Below are 26,299 nucleotides of genomic sequence, written 5' to 3' on the forward strand. Positions count from 1 at the left end.
AATACCGGTTAATTAGAGAAAAGAAACAATCATTTATTATCAAAACAAAACTACAGTTGCAAGCATAGTAAATTGGCTAGATGGAAAGAGCCACCATTTGCTATAGATACTCAGGGAAATCCCTGAGCTGAAGACTCAGTTATAAAATTAAAAAAAAAAAACACTTCACAAGATCAGACATTAGTTCCACATCCTCAAACAAGAAAAACAATAAATCCTGATAGACTAGCTAAATTTTTCCCTACTTACACCTTGTAAGAAGTCTGTTTTTGGAGAGAGAGGTGTCTCCCATCTCCCTCAGTACTTGGAAGAAACTGCTCTAAATTTCAAACAAAGAACAGAGAGAGAAAACCCCTCTCTTCCAATTTGAAATTCCTACCTGCATTGTTATTGGCTAACCACCTGATACCTGGCCAGGTACAAGAGATGTTAGTTAACGCCTTAGTCTCCAAGTGCTGGTCAGAGCTCCTTCAACTTCATTTTATTTAGAAGACCCCATGTCCAATTTATTTGATTCACAGAGAGGCATTTTCCCTGTAGTAGATTAATCTGTAGTTTACTCAAATTTATTACTAATGCCAGTGATTTTTTTCCCCATCATCCCTGGATAAAGTCAAGTTCAAAGAAGTTGAAGGAGAAGGCAGCAAGGAGGCAGTAGTGACAGAAAAGCACTAGTAGCATAACCCTGGGGAAAACTGTGTGTGTGTTTTCAGGCAGGATGATGGCTGGATGGAGACTTGAAACTTTAGAAAAAACATCCCTACTTGTCTAATTTTTACTGTGTTTAGGGAAACAAGACATTGTGTATATTCTTTGTAAATGAATAGGATTGCATTAAAAAAACAAACTTGATCCTATCATTAGTTTCTCCCCATAAGTGAAACAACCCACCAAACTCCAAATATTGGTTATCTACTCAGGCTAATGGTATTATACTGAAAAGTATTTTTTTACATTCATATATTACCTCATCGATGTCCACTTTTCTTACTGTAGAGGAGTGGTAATGAAGCTGTATGTCAGGAGAATTTTCTCTTACTTATTTTATTTCCTTACACCTCAGAATTGTTGTAAAAGTACACTCTCATCATTCACAAAGCCAGACTCAGACACACCTTAAATTCACTTCATGATACCTGTTTTGTATGGCTAATAACTTTTTAGCCATTTTTACTGCTAGCAAATTATTCCTATTACTGTTGTAGAACTGTGCATCCAGAGCAAAATGTAAACTTCAGATTATCATATAGCGCTAATATACTTCTGGGCCCAGGGGATGTCTTATTGACCAATGTATTTTGTGATGCACAAGGCTCTTTACCAGAAGCCTCCAACTAGTAGAGATTTATTGTACATGTTGTGCCTCCCTTGTCTGGTAACCTTGGAACCTGACTAGTCCTGAACAAGGGGATTTGCTGAAAGAGGGGAGGTCCCTCTCAGCATGACCTGTGCTGCCCCCGGGTAGGACTCCAGCCAAGCCCTGCTGCTACCTGCCCGGCTGTGGCTCCCCAGGCTGGAACTCTGTGGCTCTGCCAATGCTGGGACTCTGTGGCCACTGCCAGCATCCCGCTGCTGCCCAGTAGCAGGGGCCAGAACTCCCTGCTGCACCCTTTTCCCTCAATACAGGGCAGCTGACTGAGTCATGCCCCTCCTCCCCTGCTCCTGCTTTGTGGCTCAACCTCCTCATATCTGGACTTTGTGGTAGGGTTGCCAGATGGTTGAAACAAAAATACTGAACACCTACCCCCCTTCCCCCAAAAAGGGAAAAAATTCTGTTGAAGGAAAAAAGGGGGGTGGGGAAGCAAAAAAAAAAAAAAAAAAAAAAAGTACTCTAAGACTTATGAATCTTACTACATTTAAACTGCAGAACTGCAACAGCCTTCTCTTCTTGACTAATCATGTAATTGATTAAAATTTGTATTGACCGCACAATTAGTGGATTACCTGCCTCTTAACATCTTTAGTATGTATACTGTGTCTGTCATTGTGGTATCTGGTGCAAGTTATATTGTACGAGTTTGGCGCACTTATGTAAAATTTGTTTAAATCCACCCTTTCTTCCAAAAAAATCTCCTCTTCCACAGACCAAATGAAATGTTACAACTGCAGCATATAATTCATTTACAGCTATCACCTCCTGGAAACGTAACTTGAATAACACATTTAATGTGTTTTGTATAATAATAAATAATAATAAAAAATACAGGAAAAATCATTATTTAAGTCTTGTGCACTGTTCTTCTGGAAAGGTTCATAGATCAGTGTCTTTGCCATGCCCTCTAGTGGCTGCTTTATTTACTCTCTTTTTCTAAATTTAAATTCTTAAAGTGAACTGTCTCCAAATAGGTACAGTACCATTAAATTCTATGGGTTGCAAAATAAACTAAAACCATGCACCAAACAGTCTCATATTCAGACTTCATGTTTATAATCTCATTTAATGATTGTGTTACCCTATGTTGGATAATTTTGTTGAAGTGTAGTTTTTATTTAACAATATACCTACATTTTCAACATTTATCTTTCACATACATTTATATAATGTGAAGATATTAGCAAAAGTGATATTATCTGCTTGCTTACATTAACTCTTTGAATTAATTTGCATCTCTTCACTTTTAATTTTGCCACCCATTGAATAGGACTTCATTTACTTGTCAATGAAAACTGACTTACTAGTTGAAGATCTAATATAATTGTACTTCAAAACTATATATAATAGTTTGATGTGCAGGGCTTCTGGGTGACCTGGGTATCACTATCCACAGGTGGTAGGGTGCTTTTTTTTAGTAGCTATTATTTAAGTCTTTTGGAAGAAACACCTTGATCACTTAAAACATCTAAGACACTGAGTGTTGTTAGAGTAGAGGTTTGTTCATAGTAGGCATTTGGAAGGATGGAAATGATCACTTACACCTGTAGGGAGCCTGATGAGTTACAGTAATCAGGTAATTAGCTTAGTAGTGTGATAGCTCTGAGAATAAAGCAAGTAGTATAAAACCCTGCTGTGTTTTGATGTACCTAAGGCATTAACATTAATAAAGGTATTTGGTTCATATTCCCAGCTGGACAGTGCTTCTAGATCACAAAGAAAGTTTCTAGAACCTGAAGGGGAAAACTTCACACACTGTTTCCCTTTGGAGGTTTACACAATTTTTTGTATCTGGGATCTCTTTAGTATCTCTCTTTCCTCCCTCATGAAATTAAACAAACAAGCCTAGAAATCAACAATAACAAAATCCAAACCAACTTCCCCTGCCCACATTCTGAAGACGCCCTCCCCCTCATATATTTTTGGTGGTTCATGGAATCTCTTAATGTAATGAAAATATTTGTGCAGAGAATATAGTTGGGCGTGGAGTGTACTAACTTGCCAGCGGTGAAAAGCCTTTTTGAAGTCACTCCTTCTTGCTCTCTTGGTGCCTACTAGGGAAACACCATGTTCTTTCCATTTCAAGTGTATTTCTGGTCATGTATTAGTACATGTACTTTTGGCTAGTAAATACTGGGTAAATTGTGCAAGTCATATATAATGTAGAAACATTGATAGTGCAGCATAAGATTTTAATCAATGTGATTCTGTAATAGCATCATTCAGGAACTGTGTCATCCCAAAAGAATTCCAGTAAAATTTATACCTCACATGTGTCAGTTGGCATATGCTACATTTTGTTTTATAGAAAAACCATTTTAGAAATTTTAAAATAATATGTGGGTGTTTTTCCTCTGCTTGTATAGCCAATCAAATGCATTTTGAAGTAAAATGTTTCTCTTCTCTTAAAAGAAAAAGCTATGTGTCTTACTGGCAAATGGGGGACCCAACTTATTTTTAATAGTACTATATAAAGCCCCTATTTGTAGCTCTGCAGGGTCATAAGATTATCACATGATTATCTTTGTCTCTGGTTCTGGCTGAAAGTTGCTGTGGCAGATGGTACTTTAGTTTTAATGACTACTCTCTGAAGTTTAGAGTGTGAGAGAGAGATGGGGAGCTTGATTAGTGGACATAGTCCCATAGATTCCAAGACCAGAACACAGGCCATATCTAAAATGATTTCTTTCTAAATTAGGGTTGATGTGTAGTGACCAAAAGTATATGATACATTATATTTACCACATCAATATTGTTATCAAATGTGGGTCATGTATACTTACAATATTTTGCACTCTTGTTTCTTTTGGCTGCTGTTCATTCTTATCTTATGGTTTTAAATAAGAGAAATAACTAAGGTTTTTTTATTTCCTTTGCCCTGTGACTATTGTTCATAAAGAACAGTCCTCAAATGACTGTTCTTTAAGAATCAAACTGAAAATCTCTTAATATGTTCATATGCAAAGTGTGATCAGGAAGACCTTGAGAACGTTATACAAACAAAACATTATAGTACAAAAGGTCACTTTTACTTTCTTGAACTTAACTTCCTTATGAATCCCAATTATATGGAACTATATAATCTCTCTGGAAAGGTCCTGATTGTGCAATTTATCCATGACTGTTGAAAGAGGACAAAAATGATAGCACTGTACTTTTTGTCCTGATCTTGCAAATGTACATGTGCTTAGCTTTAGGCAGTATGGACAAAGAGCAGTAAACTCAGTGACAGACAGCCAAAAGCACTAGCCTAGACAAAGATATATTAATTTAAAAAAATTAATGTCACCATTCTATCATTGTAATCTGCTGGGTTGGGACTACTGAGGTTTTTTTTCCTGTCTTTTTAAAGTGTTAAAAGTAGCCAAGAAAATTCTGCTTTTGGACTTCTCATCTTGGAATAGACTTTCTGATGGCACTTTCTTACAGACACCTGATAAACTGTAGCAGTTTTGCTCACCAGACTTGTTTCTATACCTAGAGGAAACATTTCCTCGGTAATTCTCTTTTGCCGTTTCCTTATTTCTCCAGCTTTGTTTCAGTCCAGCAGGATTGGGGAGAAAGTCTTCAAGGAAGTACATTGCGAAAACCTGAGGTCTTCCTTAGTTTTAGTAGTAGAACCCTCCTTCCCCACCTTACACCTCTGTAGTTTCCTCAATAGTTCCCCTCTAATGTGTGCACCTGGGCAGAAATATAAAAGAGAATGAAGAGCCACCTACCCAGTTAGCGGAGCCATACAGGCTTGGGTGCCTGCATGGACCCTGGAGAAGACTCACATGTAAGGTGAAGTGGTGGACTTGAGGTAGGTGGTCAGGAACAATGGGGTAGGGTTGGGGAAAGGAGACGTGGAGGGGGAGTAGTGGGATGAGATGAGAGGGTTCTGGGGATATGGGACATGTAGGGCTGTGGCAGCCAGAGAAAGGAGCAACTTTCCCTAGCTTCAGTGCTGTGGATTCAGGGGAGAGATGCCCCCCTTCACTTCCTTTGGGGGCTGCTACAGCGAGGTAAAGACCCTCCTTCTCAGCCTCAGCTCTGTTTGCTGTCGCTGGGGAGAGACTCACCATCTGCCCGGCTCTGCTTAGAAGCTGCTGGGACACAAGAAAGAGAGACCAATCTCTCCTCATTCTTAGCACAGCTCAGTGGATGCTGCACTGCGGGGGTGAGACCCCCACCCACTCCTTCCCAGCCACAGCTTGGCAGCTACTGCCAAGGAATAGAGGGAGTTCTCCCCAAACCATTGCTAAATCTTATGGATATTGCTTATCCAGACATTTGGAGAGAGGTATGGAAACCATTAAGTCCAGTTCTTTGTTATCTGGTATAGTTCTGCCTTTTCAGAGTACTCCCACTAACTCCTAAATATAGGTTTGATGGGAGTACTGCTAAGAGTTTTATAGGAATGTGAAATCCCGGTTAGTGAAGTGATTAAAGAGATTAAATGTGGTGGGCCTGGCTGGGCTGGAGCAGCTCACTATCTGCTTTGGCCGGGCCGGGCAGAGCCTGCCATACTGCGGTCGGGGGCTGCTTCGACTGGGCCAGGTTTGCTGCAGTGCGTGGCTCCATCCAGCCATAGCAGCCCTCTCACCCATGTTGGGCATGGTTGAGCACTCACCGTGTGTGGGTGGGCTGGAGCAGTCCTCCACCCACAGGGTGGCACAGCTGAGGGCCTGCTCTGGCCAGACCAGGCCAAGCCAGACCAAAGCAGTCTCCTGCCATTTAAGTGGTTACACAGGTAAGCATACCAGTAAGGGCATGTTTACTGATTAACCTTTTAACTTTTTATCCTACAAAATGCTAGCAACGTAAAGACTTTATGTGCAAGTTACCCTACTACACCAAATACATCATTTTAATTGGTCACATTCTTCAGCTGTATATGTGTGGTTTTCATTGACACAATTCAGCTAACCTATCTATGTTGGATTTATTGATCATTATTGTCACGTGGAAAGTATTAAATAAAAGTGTATTGTTCAGGGGTTTTCTATATTGTGCTTCTATCCAAGCACAAGTAAATAGGCTAAAAGGACAAGTACAAAGTATTCCACTTAGGAGGAATAATTAATTGCTCAGGCACAAAATGGGATATGACTGCCTAGGAAGGGGTACTGTGTAGGGATGTTACATTTCATTTAATCAACTAATTGACTAGTCGATGGATTGTCCATCGACCAGTTGATTAATCGGTAAGTGGGGGAGCCGCAGCGGTGTTAGCTTTCGGTCCCAGAAGCTAACTCTGCTGTGGCTCTGCCTTTTAAAGGTATTAAGAGCCTGCTGGAGAGCAGCAGGGGGATCCCAGCGCGAGCTGGGACAGCTGATTCCTGGCTCAAGCCGGATCTCCGCCCACCACCCCTTACTGCACTTTTGCTTTTCAAATGTATCAAGATCCTGCAGGCTTTTAATACATTTAAAAAGCAGAGGCTCAGCATCTGGGACTGGGCATGAGCTGGGAATCAGCTCATTCCTGGCTTGTGCCCGGTCCCCTCTACCCCCCTGCTCCCCACAGAGACAGTGTTGGGAGAACTGACTTTTAAGCCAGCTCCCCTTAGCACTAGCTCCTGCTCCCTCCCCTTGCTGCATTTGATAGAGGCAGTGGAGTGTGTGGGGAGGACACAACTAGTCAAGGGACTATTCAACGATCCGATAAGCTTTTGCTTATCAGATAGTCAACTAGTCACTTACATCCCGAGTATGTGGAAAGGGATCTGTGAGTTACAGTTATCACAAACTAAACATGAGTCAACAAAGTAACATTGTTCAAAAATAAATAAATAAAGAGGGGTCAGGGAGAGAGATCATATCATTATGGGAAGTAGTATTAAGAGCTTTATAAGCAAGGGACAAGAATTCATTCTGCTATACTCTGTACTCAGCGTAGAGCAGTGGTCCCCAACCTTTTGGGGCTGCCGGGCGCCTGGGGACGGGGCTGCTCACTCGCTGCGCGTACAGGGGCGGGGCCACTGACAGGCCACGTGACTGGGGGCGGGGCCAAGCATGCACCGCATGCCTGAGGCCGGCAGTGGCATGTGCCGCGATCCTGGGCAGGGGCTGCCCAGGTTCCGCGCGGCCGGGGCCAGTGCGGGCACGCGCGGCACCCCCGGGGGCGGGGCCAAGGCCAGGGCCGGCAAGGGCACGCATGGCGCACCCAGGGCCGGGGCCAGCCATGGGGCCGGGGCCAGCCATGCGCCCGAGGCTGGCACCTGCCGCACGCCCGGGGGCGGGGCCAGCCCAGATTGCTCCATGGGTGCACGTAAAGGGCCCGGCAGGCACCATGGCGCCCGCGGGCACCGGGTTGGGGACCACGGGTGTAGAGCATTATGTCTAATTCTGGGCATCACTTCAGGAATAACATGGACAAACTGGGGAAAGTCCAGAGGAGAACAGAAAACATGGCCAATGAAGAAAGATGGAAAAATTGTATTTGTTCAGTCTGGAGAAGAGAAGACTGAGGGTACGTCTACACTACAGCGCTAGTTTGAACTAACTTAGTTCGAATTAGTTAATTCGAACTAAGCTAGTTCGAACTAACGCATCTAGAACTAAAAAGTAGTTCGAACTAGCGTTTTGCTAGTTCGAACTAGCAAGTCCACATTGAGTGGACTCTGAACAGGGCTTAAGGATGGCCGGAAGCAGTGCCGGCAGGGCATAAAAGGAGGACTTAGAGCATGGAGATGCTGTCTCAGGCTAGCCGAGGGCTGCGCTTAAAGGGTCCCGACCCCCACCCAGGACACACAGTTCTAAGGGGTGCCCCGCTTGCAAAGAAGTTCTGGCTTGGAGTGCCCTGAGTGCCCACACTGGGCACATCACACCACTCGGCCATCAGCCCGGCTGCACTTGCCGCAGGCTGCCATCTGGGGAGAGGGAGTAATTGGGGGGCTGCAGGAGAGCTTCCACCCCCAGAAGCCCGCAGAGCCAGCCCAGTCCTCCCCATCGGGGGCTTGTACCCCATTCCTCCCTCACCTCCTTCCACTTACCCTTCCCTAGCCCCCCTTCTTATTGATGTACAAAATAAAGATAACGTTTCTTCCAACATTGACTCTGTCTTTATTGAACAAAACTGGGGGAGACTGGGAAAAGGAGGTGGGAGAGGGGAAGAGAAAGGCTGGGAGAGGGGAGGGCAACTAACATGATCAGGGGTTGGGAACAGGTCCCAGATGAAGAGAGGCTACAGAGACTGGGACTGTTCAGCTTAGAAAAGAGGAGACGGAGGGGGGACAGGATAGAGGTCTCTAAAAGCAGGGGTTGGGTGGAGAGGGTGCATTCAGAAAAGTTCTTCCTGAGTTCCCATAAAGAAGGACTAGAGGACACCAAAGGAAAGGACTGGGTAGCAGGCTTCAAACTAGTAAGAGAAAGTTGTTCTTCGTCCCAAAGCAAATAGTTAACCTGTGGAACTCCTTGCTGCAGGAGGCTGTGAAGGCTACAACTAGAACAGAGTTTAAAGGGAAGTGAGATCAAGTCATGGAGGTTGGGTCCATGGAGTCCTATTAGCCAGAGGGTAGGAGTGGTGTCCCTGCCCAAAGTTTGTGGAAGGCTGGAGAGGGATGGCACGAGACAAATGGCTTGGTCATTGTCTTCGGTCCATCCCCTCCAGGGTCCCTAGGGTTGGCCGCTGTTGGCAGACAGGCTACTGGGCTAGATGGACCTTTGGTCTGACCCAGTACGGCCATTGTAAGCTCAGGGCTCAATGTCGGGGGTCTCAGTGGACCCCCTTGATTTTCATGCACACCTGGTCCTGGGTGGCCAGGCTGGCAGCTCTCCTGCCCTAGACGGCCACTTTCCTGTGCCTAGTGCGGAGATCGTGGACGAGGTCCACGATGTCCGCACTAGCCCAGGAAGGTGCCCGCCTCTTGCGGTCCAGGGCAAGCTCCCGGGAGACGCCAGCCTGGTCCCGGCAAGAGGGGGTGGGCTGGGGGGCATCGGGTGGGTGGCTCTGTGCCGTGCCAGGTGCAGGGTCTGCTAGCTGGGTGCTGGCAGGCTTGCACCTGGCATGGGCACCGTAGCCAGCCCGTGCCCCTTTAAGGGGTCCGGGGCCGGGAGGGGGGCATAGAGTTTCCCTGGTGTTGGCCAGAGTGGCCACCAGGGAAACCTGGGGAGGGCTAGCCTCCCACTAGTTCGAACTAAAGGGCTACACAGCCCTTAGTTCGAACTAGCTAGTTCGAACTAGGCGTTAGTCCTCGTAAAATGAGGTTTACCTAGTTCGAACTAAGCGCTCCGCTAGTTCGATTCAAATTCGAACTAGCGGAGCGCTAGTGTAGCACCTATTAAAGTTAGTTCGAACTAGCGTCCGTTAGTTCGAACTAACTTTGTAGTGTAGACATACCCTGAGAGAGGACTTAACAGTTTTCAGGTGCATAAGTGATTGGATTCTTACAAGGAAAAGAGAGGAAAAAATGCTTTCCTTGACCTCTGAGGATAGGAGAAGAAGCAATGGGCTTAAACTGCAGTAATGAAAGTTTAAGCTGGACTTTAGGAAAAACTTTTCAGCTCTCAGGGTGGTTGAGCACTAGAACAAATTGCCAGTTGAGTTTGTGGAATCACCATCATTGGAGGTTTTTAAGAACAGGTTAGATAAACATCTGTCAGGAATGATTTTGTTAGTCTAATACCTTGCATTCAAGTCATATCTGAGGTTCTTTCCTCTCTGATTGCTTGATTTATAGGACTGGTGAAGAGGTGACCGTGGGAGAAAATCGAGAGATAACTGATAGGGAGAGTACAAATTTTAAATTGCCTTTTCACTGGTTAGCAAATCCACATGCCTGATAAGCCACTTTTAGCTCCAAATTTCTGTTAACTATTTCTGGTGAAGTGTTTATACTTATTATTTTAAATACTTTGCTTATCCCAAATATAGTTTTTATAATAGAAGGTGTGAGTCTAAAGTGATTACTGGACTGTAAACTTCAGCTAAAAGGACAGCTTTGCTTGTGGGGTGTGATGAAAGTAGGAGGTCTAACTAGTTCAACTCCATACTCCAAACGCAGTAAACTATGGTAGGGTGTTGGTTAATAGGCTGATGTAGCTAATGCTGTAACCAAAGCATGCACTAGTAGGTTACTAATAAATACCCAATTGTGACTTATTTTATAGTGTCAGAACAAAATCTATCCAGTTTTGTAGTTTTCTTTTTAAAATCACATTGTTTACAAAATAATAACACATACATACCCTTTCTATTTATTGAAAAATCATTCTTGGCTTCTTATTTTGCAGGAAAAATTTGAAGATGCCTTTGAAAGTATCCCAGTGTAAGTACAATTTTACTATTTAAAATTATTTTCCATTTTAAGTACAGAGTCAAGAGAACACTAAATTGTTGTCTAGTATGCAACACACATTTCAGCTATTTCTCTGGTTAGATCTGTACAGTGTCCATTTATATTTTCAAAAACAATGATGCTCTTAACTAATGGGAAGGTCAGCAACAGGCTCGATGTCTGAGTGTTTATAAAGGATTTGGCATTTCCTTATACGCCTTTATAATTTTTATACTTGTTGGCAAAGTAGTTTAGTGCCATACTAAAGCTCTGGAGAATCTCATGAATATGTGCAATACAAACAGTAATGAAGTTACCATTAAATAGCTTTGGATAGAAATTACTTTCAGGCCCTATTGTTCTTTATTTTATATAGCCAAGCAAAAGACCTTGCACAGGGATTGTTCCCCCTGGCTTTTTGCAGACTTCCCATACCTTTGAGGATACAGAGGTGGGAAGCGAGGTTGTTGTGACGGCGCATTGGGGTTTTCCCGTCTCCTGCACCCCCGTAATGGCACGGACAGACTCCACCAGCCAGTAGAATAGAGGGAGTTTATTGCTTCTCCAGGATACAGCACAGCACAGATGTAATCTGGTTACAGGGCAGGCCTAGGATGCCTCAGCCCCCCTTGAGATGGGGGAGCCTGGGCCCCTAAATCCCAGCCCGTTGCCTAGGCTGCTTCCTTCATGATACCAGCCAGAAACCTAACTCACTCACTTCCAGCCTTGCCCCCAGCCAGGGCTCCACTCTCCTTCTTCCCATTGTTCTGCTCCCTGGGAGATAACTCGTCAGACAGGTTTGAAGCCCCCTTGCATAATGACTAATCCCCTGCCTGTGCTGCAGCCAGTGGAGGTCACTCACAACCCACTGCCCAGCATAGCAGCCAGCAAGGTACCCCCCACTACGTCACAGTTGTATTGAATATTGGCACAAGATTCCTCATAAAGAATGGTTACCAACTCCCCTCCAACTATCTGGAAACTACATAAGAGTTAGCATTTCTTGTGGCTGTGTAGTAACACTTCCACAGATACCGCTTTATGTGAAGGAACATTCTGAAATGGAGTGTTTAAGACATGCTGCAGAGGATACCAGCCCTTGCTTTCCTTAGAATGTCCTGTCCTTGCAATCTGCATGGGTGCTTACTGGAGAAGACTAGACTCTGCAGAGTTTAGGGCCCTTATTTTATATTACAGTAGACCCTAGAGCCAGGGGTGGGCAATAACTTTTGGTGGAGGAGGGCACTCAAAGATTTTTGGAAAGTGGGCAAGGATCACACTTTCCTGTAGAGGAGGTATAGGGTCTAGGATAGAGATTGGGTGCAGAAGGGTGCACGGAGTAAGGGACTGGGGTGCAAGAGACTATATGAGGTTTGAGTGGGAGTTTGGGTAAAGGAGATGTGACCTGTATTGTGATTGGGATGTAAGGTCTCAGAGGGTGTATGGGTGCAGGAGAGGATTCTGGCCTAGGAGAAGGATGTAGGAGGGGGTACAGGGTTTGAGAGGGAGTTGTGACATAGGAAAGAGTGGATTTGGATGGTGACCTGCGGGAGGGAGTTGGGATGTGGGATGGGCAAGGGTGTCAGAGGCAAGCTTTGCCTGGAAGGCGCTTACCTAAGCATTTCCCAGCAAGCAGCCCTGTAGCACCCACAAAACAGACTGAGCTCCCTGCCTGCTGCAGCCCCAGATCACATAAAACTGAAGGCTGCTCCCTGCATGTGGCTCTTAGCTTCGGTAGGGGGAAGAGGCTTGCACTGCCCCCATACTCCAGGCCAGTTTCTCAGCCCTTATTGGTCGGTTGTTTCCGGCCAATACGAGCTGAAGATTGGGATGGGGTGGGGAAATCACATGAAGCTGCTTCTTCCTCCAGAGCAGAAAGCCACACGGAGCAGTCTTGCACTTAACACAATGCTGCTGCATGCCTGAGGGTCCCTGCAGGGTGGTCTGCGGGCTGGATCCGGTGGCTTTGTGGGCCAGGTCCAGCCTGCAAGATGTATCTTACGTACCCCTGCCCTAGAGGATCTGGTCAGATTGAGCTTCTACTGTACTAGGCACGCACACAGTGAAAGATCAATGTTATGCTTTCTTGGGATCTATGGTTGTAGCCATGGAGAAAGATTGTCAGTGGAAGGAAGCTCCTTGATCAGGAAGCCATAGTATTTTTTGTTCTCTTAGACCTTTGAATTGAAGGAAGGACAGCTTTCCTTGTTCCCTAGTTATTAAAGCCTGTATTAGCATTCTCCTGAACCATCCATTCCCAACTACTTAATGAAAATCTTTCCCTTACGCTCCTTTTCATTAATTAAATGAAAATTTGTTGATGTACTTCTGTGTTTAGTGATATCTGAAATGAATGTGACACTTTCTTTCCCAAACAAGCAAAATGTAAATTGTACATCTCTAATTTTAGGATTGGTACAGCCACCAAACAGAGCTTCAAAAGAATAACTCGGTAGGAACCAGGCAGTTAAATTTTTTATTCATGTATCTTGGATATCTCCTTCCTCCTCATGTAGCAGCATTTCTTTTGAAAGAAGAAGGATAAACCACCTTTAGTTTTTGAATACGCTAACTGTAAAAGATTCTTTTAAATGAATGACCTGTCTAGCCACATGTACCAGAGTTGCCTCTTCCTTCCTAAGAACTAAACCTAATATTAAGACTTTAGAGATACCCCTTTGAGGCATTGTGGGTATATCTCTGACAAATGTGTCCTAGGTATCCAGTTCCTTTAACTCCACTGAAGAATTTGGAGTGGTAAACTTAAAATATAAATTTTAACCAGTTAAACTGGTGTAAAAAAGCTGTGTGGACACATTTCAGAATAAGAGAGTCTTATTTTGGTTTAGTTTAAGTCATGACCAAATTTAACTAAACTTCTAAAAGAAATACCAGAATACATGTTTACACACAGTCTTTTGCACCTAGTTTTAGACAGTTTAACTAGATCAATTTAAAAGCTGATTAAAGTTATACTGGTGCAACTTTCTCATGTGCACAATCCTGAAGAGAGTGGGTGAGATCCAAGGCTGGTGGTTTATCCTGCACATACAGTGTTCTGTAAGGATAAACTACCTTAGTGCCTATACCACCAGTTTCTATCAGGAAGGTTTCCAACAAAATTAGTTCCTCTTTATCTGGTATTATTCACTAAACGTCAGAGCTTACTAGGAGAAACCAGGTTGCATAGGTTAGATGCTAAATGGGTGATGAGTTATCTAAGAGAGTAAAATCCTTCCCTAAATCTCTAGGGTTCGCTGTGGTGTTTGAGGACAAGACCAAGGGGAAGCCAATCTCTGTTCAGATTGGCTAAATGGATTAGATTCTGTATCCAGATTCTTGTATAAGGATCTTTTATAGATGTTCAGTATCAGAAGGGTGAAGGTTTTATTCAGTTAGACACAAAGCTGTGTTTAGGACATGCCCAAAATGTCTCCTTCATAGGCATTTTAAACATTTACAACTCTCTAGATACATTTTAAAGCCAGAAAGGACCATTATAATCATAATAATCCAATCTCCTGTATAACTCAAGTAATAGATTTTCTCTGATTCCTATATCAAGCTCAATTCTTTTGTTACTTTGAGTGGAAAGACTGACACATTTCCTTGTATAGCCATGAGGACCCAAATGTTCAAAAGGGGGAAAAGGGGCATGTATGCAATCCCAAACATCATAACTTCACTTGTTCTAAACACCACTATCAACAGTCAGCATGTTCCAAGAGTGTAACTGCAAAGAGGACTCGCTTGTGACTAGAGTTCAATCTTGCTTTTTCTTTGTAAATTTAAACCTATGAGTGTTACTAAGTTCAGTATGAACTCAGGACATTATAGACTACTTCTTCGCAATCCTTTGCCTCATGGAGGAAGACAAACTCCCTCTTGTGACTAACCCAGTTAAGAGTCTCTGTCCTTTAGGATGCAGTTTTCAAACTTCTTTTTCCATATTACATTTAGCTGTAGACTAAAGATTTAAGATTTTTGCACTTATTAATATTTTCAAAATACATAATTGTGCTTCACAAACATAACATTATCCTCTAGCCAAAGAAATTTCAATATAAATAGACATAATGCAGACAAAGGACTGAAATAAAAGAATGCAACATGTTTCAACTTAAGTGTGTATGACTGATTCTTCACTGAAGGTGTCATTTTTCTTACAATGTTATGAAAACCTGGTCTTTCTTCTATGCTTTAATTATCTAGTAAAATTAAATTTTACACATTAACACTTTTGACATCTGCAGATTTGACCCTCCCTTGTGTACTTCGCCTTCTTCTTAGCTTTTCCTTGAGCTGAACCGTTCTTGAATCATGCACAAACTTTTTACTTTCTCGAGGGCAGTTAGAAATTCAGTTTTTTTGCTCCAAGATTCAAATTGTTTTTTATCTGGAAGCTTGGAAGCTCTTGTTATTTAATTATTATGAAAAGTAGATTAAATTTAAAAAATTGCAGAAAAGTCAAATCTCATCACCCCACCCAAATTCAAATGTATGCCAAAATCTGAGCTAGACTAGTACATAAAGCTGGTCTTGTTTTTTGACTCCCTTTTACCCCCTGCATTCTTAACTTTTAGGCGCTTGTACAGAATTCTCTTAATATATGTTTCTCCATATGTACCATTCCCCCCAGTTCCGCCTAACTGTCTGACCATAAAATATTTCATAGATTACCTTTATATTGTCTTTGGTAGGAATTACAATAGCATATATATATCAATCCTCTTAGGAAACATTGGGTGGTTTAATTGACATTATAAAAAACAATGATCACAAAAGAAAAAGTGGAAAAGGAGAACTTAAAGTAGTATGTATTTTAGTAAATTATTTTGAAAAGAATTTTGGAATTTGTTGGTGGCTTTTAACTATAGAAGTGCCTGTAGTTAACTGATAATTACTATTATCAGTTATTGTCCCTCTTTTGCCTTTCCTTTTCCCATCCAAAGCTGGATATTACTAATCCATGATCCGACCAAAGCTGCTCTACACAGTATTACTGGGGTAATAGATTAAAGGCCAGAAGTGTTTAAAGAAGTTAAAAGGTTATCCTTGTAATCTCAGAAGTGTGGTTAAGGTTTCAGTTATACCTGCATGTGTGTTTATCTCACTGGATAAAGTGCTGGGAAACAGTTGCAGAGTGGTGGAGAGAGAGAGACCATAAATATAGGTTTTGTTTGGTACCTGCACTATTCGGAGTCAAAAAGAAAATTAGTTATTAAAAGGCGTGTGTGTGTAAACATTATGGGTCCATGAAAGTCAAATTTAGAAGTAAAGTTTCAAAAGGAAGTGATAGCCATTTAAATAGGAACATTAGAAAATGACAGTTGACTTGCCCTTTTGTCAACTTCAGAGAAACCATATTTGGCTTATGAATCCTAAAAGAGGAATCAAGTTAATACAGTTTGAAAAAGCAGTTTAAGTTGGCCTTATTTATGTCTGAAGTTATACCATTTAAGCTTTCTTCATTTAAAAAGAATTGCACAAAATATATGCTTGTTGCATCTCTATAGCCAGGAAAATTTCTTTTCTTGGCTATAAATTTGCCACTAAAAATGATCAAAGTTTTGTAAACTCAGAATTCACAATCTAAACTTTGTGTGGGTCTATGATTTTTCTTCAGCACAGCATTGTCTTGTGGTAGCAGGGCCCTAGAAGGGGAAGAAACCAGTATGAGAGGAAAAAAATATAATGTCCTGGGGAAGGCTCACAATCAGACAAAACAAAGTATTTGTTCATGTGCAAGTGAAGAACTTTGTTTATCCTTGGCAATGGGAAGCACCATTTATATAACAGGTTTTATTTAAATTTGGTCAAGTTGAAGAATCTGTAAAGGAATAAAAATATATATACGTGCCTGGGGATTCTTTCCTGGAAAATATCAAAATACTCCATGTAGTTTCCTGAATGTTGGGAGACAAAGAACTTTGAAAAGAGAGGTTTTAACCATGGATAGGGAACCTTTTTTGTGTCAGGGGCCATTGACCCACAGAAAAATAGGTCGGGGGCTGCACACAAGAGAAAAGCAAACAAAAACAAAAAACACTAACCCTTTCTGATATGGTCCCTGACTGAGAAGGAGAAAGACACTTCCCACATTTCTCTCACACACCAGAGCCTTGCTGAGTCCAGGCTAGAAGATGTTGTGTGATTCAGCCCTGCAGGTGGACAGCAGGGGGATTGGAGGACCAGCATTGGCTCCCCAATACTGGAAGGGACCCTGAGCTTCAGGGGCTGGATCCAGGCAAGCCGGGGGCCACATCTGGCTCCTAGACCTTTAGTTCCCCACCCCTGATTTAAATACTTGTACAAGTATTAATTTATTTAACTTTCACTTGAGAATGACAAGATTGGTCTGTCTCTTAAACAATAACAATCCCCTCCTCCCAAAAAAAACCCCAATGTACACCAAAGCATCAATTACCCATGTACATTTCCATCAGAGATGTACATCAAACATGCCAAATACTAGCTGGTTAAACTTAAAAATATCAAAGCTGGTTCCCCCTTCACTTGCACCTAAGAATATGGAACTCCTGGGCTCATCTTCTTGCCAAAACTCGATCTCTAGCTTCTCCTTTCACTATTTTTATCCTCTGAATTTTAAATCAAACGTGTGTTTCATTGTAATATTTTGGCACTGCACTTTCTATGACTCCTGAATATTCTTATTAATTCTTTAATTCATTTCCCTGATGTCATTTTTCTTCCCATTTACCTATCTGTTTCTCTTGGTATTTCAGTTTTTCCTATAATTAGCTTTTTCTTTTTTAATCTATATTTCTCTGAAAAAGGATTCTAGATCCTTTGGGTGTATGTTTAGCCCAGTGTGTCTGTTATGGGCTTTACCACTTCAAACTTGTGAATTCTGTAAGAAGTAATCCAGAGGGGGCGAACGGGGAGCAATCATTTGACTTACAGGAAATTTGACTATATAAAAAGCTTTTATATTTGTGAAAGGAATCAGCTGACTGGGGGATCTATAGGGAGTAGAAGGTGTTGGGGTAGGCTTTTCCTTCACTGCTGTTTATCCTCCTCTTTACTCCTTCCTTCCTATCTGATCTTGAGTACTGTAGAGGAGAGGGTGCTGATGAATGTGTTGTTATCTCTGGATTTTAGCTAGGCCTGACTTTTTACCCTGGCACAGAGACTGGAATCTTAATTATGAAAACAGTAAACCAATGCAGAATTAAATTTCTAGAATCTGATAGGGCTACCAACTTTCTAATTGCACAAAACTGAACACTCTTGCCATGTCCCCTTCATTTCTCCTTCTCTGAGGCCCTGCTCCCACTCGCTTTTCCTCCCTTTCACTATTGCTTGCTTTCTTCCACTCTCACTCAATTTCACTGAGCTGGGGCAGGGTGTGGTGGTGTGGTACAGGGGATTCAGACTCTGGGTTGGGGCCAGAAATGAGGGATTTGGGGTTTAGTATAGGGCTTTGGGCTAGGAAAAGGAGTCAGGGCTCAAGACTGGGAGAGGGGTTAAGGGTACAGAAGCAGGTGTGGTGTGTGAGCCCCAAGAGGAAGCTCGGGTGTGGGAAGGAGCTCGGGGTGGGGAAAGAGGTGCAGGGTGAGGGCTCTGGGTGGGAGTTTAGGGTGCGGGAGAGTTCTGACTGGGACAGGAGTTTTGGGCGTGGGCTTCCGTTGGATGGCACTTACTTCAGATGGCTCCTGGAAGTAGTTGGCATATCTGGCTTCAAGGAGGAGCCAAGGTCCTGCACCTACAGATGCTACCCCCATAGCTCCAATTGACCACAGTTCCCTGCCAAGAGGAGCTATAGAGCTGATGCCTGAGGTGGGTGCAGCGTGCGGAGCCCCGTGGCTCCTCCTGCACCTAGCAGCCAGACATGCCAACTGCTGCTGGGAGCTGTGTGGAGCCAGGGCAGGCAGGGAGCCTGTCTTAGCCCCCTTGTGCTGCCAATCAGGATATGGCTAGACTACAGGCTTTTGGCGACAGATACTGTCGACAAAGCTTCCGTCAACAAAGAGCGTCTAGACTACATCCAGTTCTGTCGACAAAGCAAGCCACTTTGTCGACATGACAGTGTAGATGCAAAGGACAGTGTAGATGCAATAAGGTCTTCTGTTGACAGAACTCTGTAGACAAAAGGCGTTATTCCTCATAGAATGAAGTTTACAGCCATCGACAAAACTGCTAAGTTCTGTCAACATTATGTCAACAGAACTCAGCAGCAGTGGAGACGCAGGAATAGCTTTGTTGACAAAAGTTCACTTTTGTCTGGAGCTGCCAGGTTTTCTTTCCAACCAGGTGTTCCAGTCAAGAACTGGATGCCAGGCAACTCTAGAATCTTGTGGAGGTACATGGAAAGCTGTCTCACCTCAGTAAAGTGGATGTTTCCTATCCCATTACAGTGTTCTCTGAAATCTAAAAATAACCAGTATGGATATTTAAATTGTCAAATATTTCACTGTTGTTAACACAACCCGCCCCTCCCCCCCCCCATCTTTAATAGGTGGCTCAGAAGAGGAAGATTAAGAGGATTTAATTCTTTATCTTGATTAGAATCCTTTCTCATCTGGGGGAAATAATTTTTTCTTATAATAAATAAAGTACAATTTCCAATAACATTGAAGTTCAGATAATGATTTTGCAGGAAGTCTGGAGCATTTCAGGGGATCAGTCTCAGAACGGAGTAATTTTTAGTAATTGGAAAAGAAATGGGAAATGAGTCAAGTGTAGGTGGTCCAGATGTGTTGACAGAATGTATGAATAAGGCCTTTGTTAGAAGGTTTGGGGGGGCATGCTTCCCTTACTAATAATTTTTAAACATTTGCTGCAATATGGAGGATTCTGAAGATTCATAAAAAGCTCTTCAGAAATATCTTTGAGTAAGGTTTTCTGCCCCTATTTCTCTCCAATATTGACTCCCTCAGAGACCTGATGGGCAGAATCCCCTGGGATGCTAACATGAAGAGGAAAGGAGTCCAGGACAGCTGGCAATATTTTAAAGAAACCTTATTGAAGGCACAGAAAGAAACCTTCCCGATGCGTAGCAAGTGAGGCAAACGTAGTAGGAGACCGGATTGGCTTACAGGAGAAATCCTTGGTGAACTTAAACACAAAAAGGAAGCTTACAAAAAGTGGAAACTTGGACAAATGACCAGGGAGGGGTATAAATGTATAGCTCGAGAATGCCGGGGGGTTATCAGGAAGGCGAAAGTGCAATTGGAATTGTGACTGGCAAAGGATGTGAAGGATAACAAGAAAGGTTTCTACAAGCATGTTAACAAGAAGAAGGTGATCAGAGACGGTGTGGGGCCCCTACTGGATGAAGGAGGTAACTTAGTGACAAATGACTTGGGGAAAGCTGAAGTACTCAATGCTTTCTTTGCCTCTGTATTCATGGACAAAGTCAGCTCCCGGACTAATGCGTTAAGTGATTGAAGATGGACAGTCCTGGGTGGGTAAAGAACAGGTTAGGAACTATTTAGGAAAGCTAAACGTACACAAATCCATGGGTCCGGACTTAATGCATACAAGGGTACTGAGGGAGTTGGCAAATGTCATTAATGAACCTTGGGCCATTATCTTTGAAAAGTCGTGGAGATCGTGAGAGATCCCAGATGATTGGAAAAAGGCAAATGTAGTGCCCATCTTCAAAAAAGGGAAGAAGGATGATCCAGGGAACTATAGGCTGGTCAGTCTTACCTCAGTGCCTGGAAAAATCATGGAAGGGATCCTTAAGGAATCCATTTTGAGGCACTTGGAAGAGAGGAAAGTGATCAGGAATAGTCAGCATGAATTTACAAAGGGCAAGTCATGCCTAACTAATCTGATTAGCTTCTATCATGAGGTAACTGGCTCTATGGACGTGGGAAAGTCAGTGGATGTGATATACCTTGACTTTAGCAAGGCTTTTGATATGGTCTCCCACAATATTCTTGCCAGCAAGTTAAGGGAATGTGGATTGAATAAATGGGTAGTGATCAACGACTCGATGTCAGGATGGCGGTCGGTTTCTAATGGAGTGCCCTAAGGTTCGGTTCTAGGACTGGTATTCTTGAATATCTTTATTCATGACCTGGATGAGGGGATGGATTGCACCCTCAGCAAGTTTGCAGATGACATGAAGCTGGGGGGAGAGGTAGATACGCTCGAGGACAGAGGTAGGGTCCAGAGTGACTTAAACAAATTGGAAGATTGGGCCACAAGAAATGTGATGAGATTAAACTAGGACAAGTGCAGAGTCCTGCACTTGGGACGGAAGAATCCCAAGCATTGTTACAGGCTGGGGACCAACCAGCTAACTAGTAGTTCTGCAGAAAAGGACCTGGAGGTTACAGTGGATGAGAAGCTGGATATGAGTCAACAGTGTGCCCTTGTAGCCAAGAAGGCTAATGGCATATTAGGTTGCATTAAGAGGAGCATTGCCAGCAGATCCAGAGATGTGATTATTCCCCTTTATTCGGAGTATTGTGTCCAGTTCTGGGCCTCCTACTACAAAAAGGATGTGGACGCATTGGAGAGGGTCCAGCGGAGGATAACCAAAATGATTAGGGGGCTGGAGCATATGATCTATGAGGAGAGGCTGAGGGATTTGGGTCTGGTCAGTCTGCAGAAGCGAAGAGTGGGGGGGAAGCCTTCAACTTCCTGAAGGGAGGTTCCAAAGAGGATGGAGAAATCTGTCACTACTGAGAACAGCCTGGCAGAACAAGGAGCAATGGTCTCAAGTTGTGGTGGGAGAGGTCCAGGTTGGATATTAGGAAAAACTATTTCACTAGGAGAGTGGTGAAGCACTGGAATGGGTTACCTAGGGAAGTAGTGGAGTCTCCATCCCTAGAGGTGTTTAAGTCTCGGCTTGACAAAGCCCTGGCAGGGTTAATTTAGTTGGGATTGGTCCTGCCTGGAGCAGGGGGCTGGACTTGATGACCTTCTGAGGTCTCTTCCAGCTCTATGATTCTATGACTCAGGTTTGGTCTATACTAGGAATAGTATACTAGGAATGTATAGCTAAGTCAGTCGGGGGTGTAGAAAATCCATACTCCTGTTCAATGTCATGATATCAACCTAATCTCCAGGTACAGCCCAGTGATATGTCAATGGGAAGTCTTCTGTTGTTGTCATAGCTATTGCCTCTCCCAGAAGAACCCTCTCCTCTCAGCATAGATCAGAATCTGGTAAGTGGGCTGCATGAGTGGCCCCTTTTCATCCCAGTGGGCCACAAGATTGTCATAACCAAGACAGTCTCCCAGGACAGGGTAGTTTTTCTAACAGCGCTTGCCAACCTAGAATTTGTTGGGTGTGCCAGCTGAACCATACCAGCATTTTGATTTGATGCAGAGGGAGTACACAGCTCTTACAGTCAAATATTGTGTGCAATCAGCATGCACCACCTTTCGTGTTCCCTTGATTTAAATGCATGTCACTTTAGTAATACCAGTAGGAAAAAAAAAACCTATGCAGATGGAAACCAGTGTAATCTGGCAACCTCGGCATGGGCAATAGTAAACAAAATGTGTCATGGATCACACATAGAACTCCGATTGGCTGCATGTGGCCCTTGAACCACACAGGTTGCCCACCACCACCATAGGTAGTGTTTTCACTGAGGCACTAGAGTGACACAGCTGCAGCATTATAAGTTTTGAGATGCCCGTAGCATTTCTCCTTTGCCAAATCATAACCTCACTCCTTCCCAAATCATTTTTGTCTCATTTCCCCTAGATGCTTTTTCCAGACTCTCACTCTTGGTTTTACCTAGCAATTCCATCTTGCATCTCTGGGTTTTCATCACTAAGATTCTGTGTCTGCAGGAGTCTCTTTTCTGACCTGAGGTTGGTTTGGAGTGGCAGGACAGGCTTCTGGTAAGAAAAGAGGAAAGCATCAAAGGTTGGCAAGATGCTGCTGGCTTTTGGAGTGGGGCAGACTTTTAATTACTCAACAAAACTATCTACTGCCTATTGCAGGTCTATCTTGAGCTCAGGAGGCTTCACCTGTCTTTGTCCCAATGTAGCTAAAATGTAGCTTTCTGCAAAGTAAAAGGCCTCAGCCACCCTGTCTACATGCAGAAAGGACTTTACCTTACCGTTTGGTAAAGATGAATCAATAATATTGCTTGTATCTGATGTCAAGGCAGGAATAGACTATTTTGTTTTAGGCTTACAAAAAAATCATGCAATAAGTACAAGAATGTGGTGATTGTTCTTGAAATTTTAACTCTGTCCTTGTTTGAATGTGCATATTGCTTTTCTGTAACAAAAAATAAACCCTGTTTTATGTGAAATGAGTAATGTGGGTCTTAAGAGATAATTGTGAAGGCCACCAGAACAGATGTTCTAAGGAGAAACCAAAGACAGATGTAAAAGTGTCATGAGATTGCTATATACCCCTATTGAGATGTGATTGTAGGGCAGACTGACAGCTCTAAAAAGGAGGCAAGCATTTATCCATTGGGACAAGATATTCATGATTGAGACCAGCTTAGCATGGCAGAAGAAGACAAGGAGCAAGAGAAACAACTGGGGATAACAAACACCCATCAGCAAAACAGCATGACAATGCAAAACTTACTGATCCCAATGAAGGAAAACTGCTATAAAAAGGAGCTGCTTTGCCATAATTTTGGGGTTATGTCCTGCCAAAGACAGGAGTATTGGTTTGGATCAATAGAGCCCTCACTCCTCTGTCTGTGATCAATTTGGTAGGCCACAGACCATGGACTGGTAAATATAACATCGACTGGTGGGACTCTGTCTGTGTCTGTCTGTGTAAGTATATGGTAACTGCTTTGCCATTGTATTCTCAATAAATGCTGCGTATTGCCTTTTCTCCCTATAAAGGTCCTGTGTGTTGCTTATAAGCATAACACCCATGCTTTCTTTGGTTGTTTGATTGAAGATGGATCAAATTTGAGTTAGCAAGCATGGCTGTAGTTGGCTGAAGAGGCTGGATTGTAGTGTGGAGCAGCTGACAGTAGATGGCTGCATTGTGTACTGCAGTGAGTCAGATCACCCTCAGCAGTCTAAAGCAGCCTTCCCAGACAGCTGCTTATCACTTTCAGATAGTGCATCAATGCATTTACAGAGATTAGATGCTGAGTGGCCCTGCAGTCTGTCTGGGAAACCAGTTAGGCAAATGGTGAAGTGGCCCCACTTGAAGAAGTTGTTTTGAGGAAAAGATACATAATATTATAATTATATACTTTTATTTTTATCAAAGACATTTGGTCTATCTTCACTAAGACCGAACTTCTATTACTTGCGATGGGAATTTTGCCTGATTAAGGATTATAGAATTCACTGGCTTCTAGATTCTAAGGCCAACCGGTTAGAGAAGAAGAGCCAAAATAGCTATGAATAGAGTGCGAAGAGCCACTTATTAGATATTTATTTTTATATAGCTGTATATAGATAGATGTAGTACACAAAATGTAGTGATAAAAACAACATTACAGGACATTTCAGACAAAAACCAATAAAAAAGTCTCTAGTCACTTAAATAATTCACGGCCAGTCCATAGATCTTCAGAGAACTTGACAAGGAACAAATATCAAATAAAAAAAAAAAAACACTTTAAAAATACAGTAGTATTCTCTCACTTAAAAAAAAAAGCATCCCCATCATGTATTTTAAATATAACTCTACAGCGCTATTATGTCCTGTGAGTTTTTTAAAAAATTAAACTGAACTGAGACGTAAATTAGCACAATTTGAAGTGCCTGTTTCACTCCATCTTGTTGATTTCTGGTATGGTTTCCTCATTTTTTTTTACTTAAGAAGATTATTGCTTTTTTATAGACGCTAAAAATTCAGGTCTGTTCCAGACTGCAGATATGAGAGGTTCAAAAACAAGAAGGGAAAGACTCATCTCAGAATAATTGCTTCAGCCTGGTAAACAATAGCCTTTGAATTTTCTTTAAAGAAACACAGTATAAACCAGGTACATGCTGATTCTTTTTTTGGCCTGGAATTTAAATATAAGGTTGGCTGCCTTATTCTGCATCCATGAAGACTTTGAGTTTTAAGGTGCTTCAGCTCCCCTGCTCTAACCCAATGCCCCATCTCCGCCCCCCAGAGCCAGGCACCCCCCTACCCTGCCCCTGCTGTAACCCAATGCCTGGGTCCCAGAGTTTGTGCTTCATGTGCTTCTCCCTCCAGGCGCTGGGGTACGTGCGCAGAGTGGCTGGCCATGTGCAGTCCGGGCATGCAGCTCAGAACAAGAGCTGCATTTCTTTAACTAAAGAGCTGCGGGTTGGTCACCCCTGTTCTAAGGGCCAGATGGATCATTTTGATTATTTAGTCTGAATTTCCCCAGAATAATTCCTTTAGAACTAGAGGATAATTAACTTTTTTTCAAAAAAGTTCAGTCTTGATTTTAAAATGGCAAATTATTGTTGGCCTTTGGTAAATATGTGTCTTTGGTTCTGAAGGAAAGATTAGAAAAATATTATAAGGAAATACTTGTCCCAATGCTCCTAAGTGGTCTTGCTCTTGTAAGGTTACCCATGTAGGTAATAACTTTGTTAAATCAAATTGGACATGATTCAAGGACAGAAGAGCATTGTTGATAGGATGAGACAATGCCGAAAAAGTACGGGTTGATTCCTCTTCCTCTGGATGATATTGGAAGTCTATCACTGTCCACCATTTCTGATGCTCCTGTTCAAACTGGTTGGAGTGTTCCTTCAGCATTCTCTTAATCTCTACTGAGACTTTCCCAGTTAAGCTGTCTCTTATAACATCCTTTGCAATGTCAATCAACAGGGCCTGAGCTTGGATACATGCCAACACGGTTGATAAATTTGACATGAGAGCTCCCAATACTCCTAAGATGGTTAAGTGGTCTTGCTCTTGTAAGGTTACCTACCCATGTGGGTAATAACTTTGTTAAATCAACTTGGATGTGATTCCAAGGACAAAAGAGTATCATTGATAGCATGAGACAATGCCGAAAAACTATTTGATAATTTGTCTAGCCTTTGAGCTACACGTACCTGATTAGCTGCTGTAAATACTCCCAAGCTAGCTCCTAAACCTCCTATCATTTTTGCAATGGCATCTCTTTTATCTCGTGTGTATCCTGGATCGTTTATCACTGTCCGTATCCATCTTTCCCATCCTGATAACAAAGGTCCGACATAAAACGTACAATTCCGATTTATTCTTACAGTTGATAGATGTAAAGGGATCTTTACTGACAACATTGTATTTTGGTTCTACCATAATTATCTGGGCAACATCCTTCTTGATTTCATACGGACCTACTTTCTTAATCTTCGAAGGAAGTGATACTGTCATATTCAACCGATACTCAGTCTCATAAGGACCTCTCACAATCCATTTTCCCGTTTGTGGCTACCGTCTCTAAGTATCTGGAATATCCATAGCCTATCATGTGTTACTTTTTCCAATTGGCAGAATGGAGATTCATGATGAGTTGAAGATTGCGCTGATTGACCATATGATCCGCATGGAATTCTTACATCATACTTCTCTCCCGTTGGACTGAATACAATTAAAGGCATATTTTCCATTTCGGGGTCTTGATGTACAATTTGGAAGGTGATGTTTATTGGTCCTGGCTTTACAATGGATGGGCTGGTTAAAGCGAGATATATGCATTTTGATTCTTCCCATCGTCCTACTAATCGATAACAGATAATCACGCATCTCACTGGCTTTTTTTTCTGGCAGTCTACTTGTT

At 42.6% G+C, this 26,299-nt stretch overlaps 1 protein-coding gene across 2 annotated transcripts in view; it reads left to right on the plus strand.

The window, feature by feature from the left end:
* Positions 1-26,299, plus strand: part of TTC39B (tetratricopeptide repeat domain 39B) — a 154,094-nt gene that overhangs the window by 43,617 nt on the left and 84,178 nt on the right. For both annotated transcript variants that reach the window (XM_075931548.2, XM_089779193.1), the window contains exon 2: positions 10,586-10,620. In XM_075931548.2, the coding sequence (XP_075787663.1) occupies positions 10,586-10,620 (35 nt within the window). The remainder of the gene's footprint in view (positions 1-10,585; positions 10,621-26,299) is intronic.

This window comes from Pelodiscus sinensis, chromosome 6 (genome assembly GCF_052426305.1).
Source record: "Pelodiscus sinensis isolate ZL-2025 chromosome 6, ASM5242630v1, whole genome shotgun sequence".
Taxonomy (NCBI): domain Eukaryota; kingdom Metazoa; phylum Chordata; order Testudines; family Trionychidae; genus Pelodiscus; species Pelodiscus sinensis.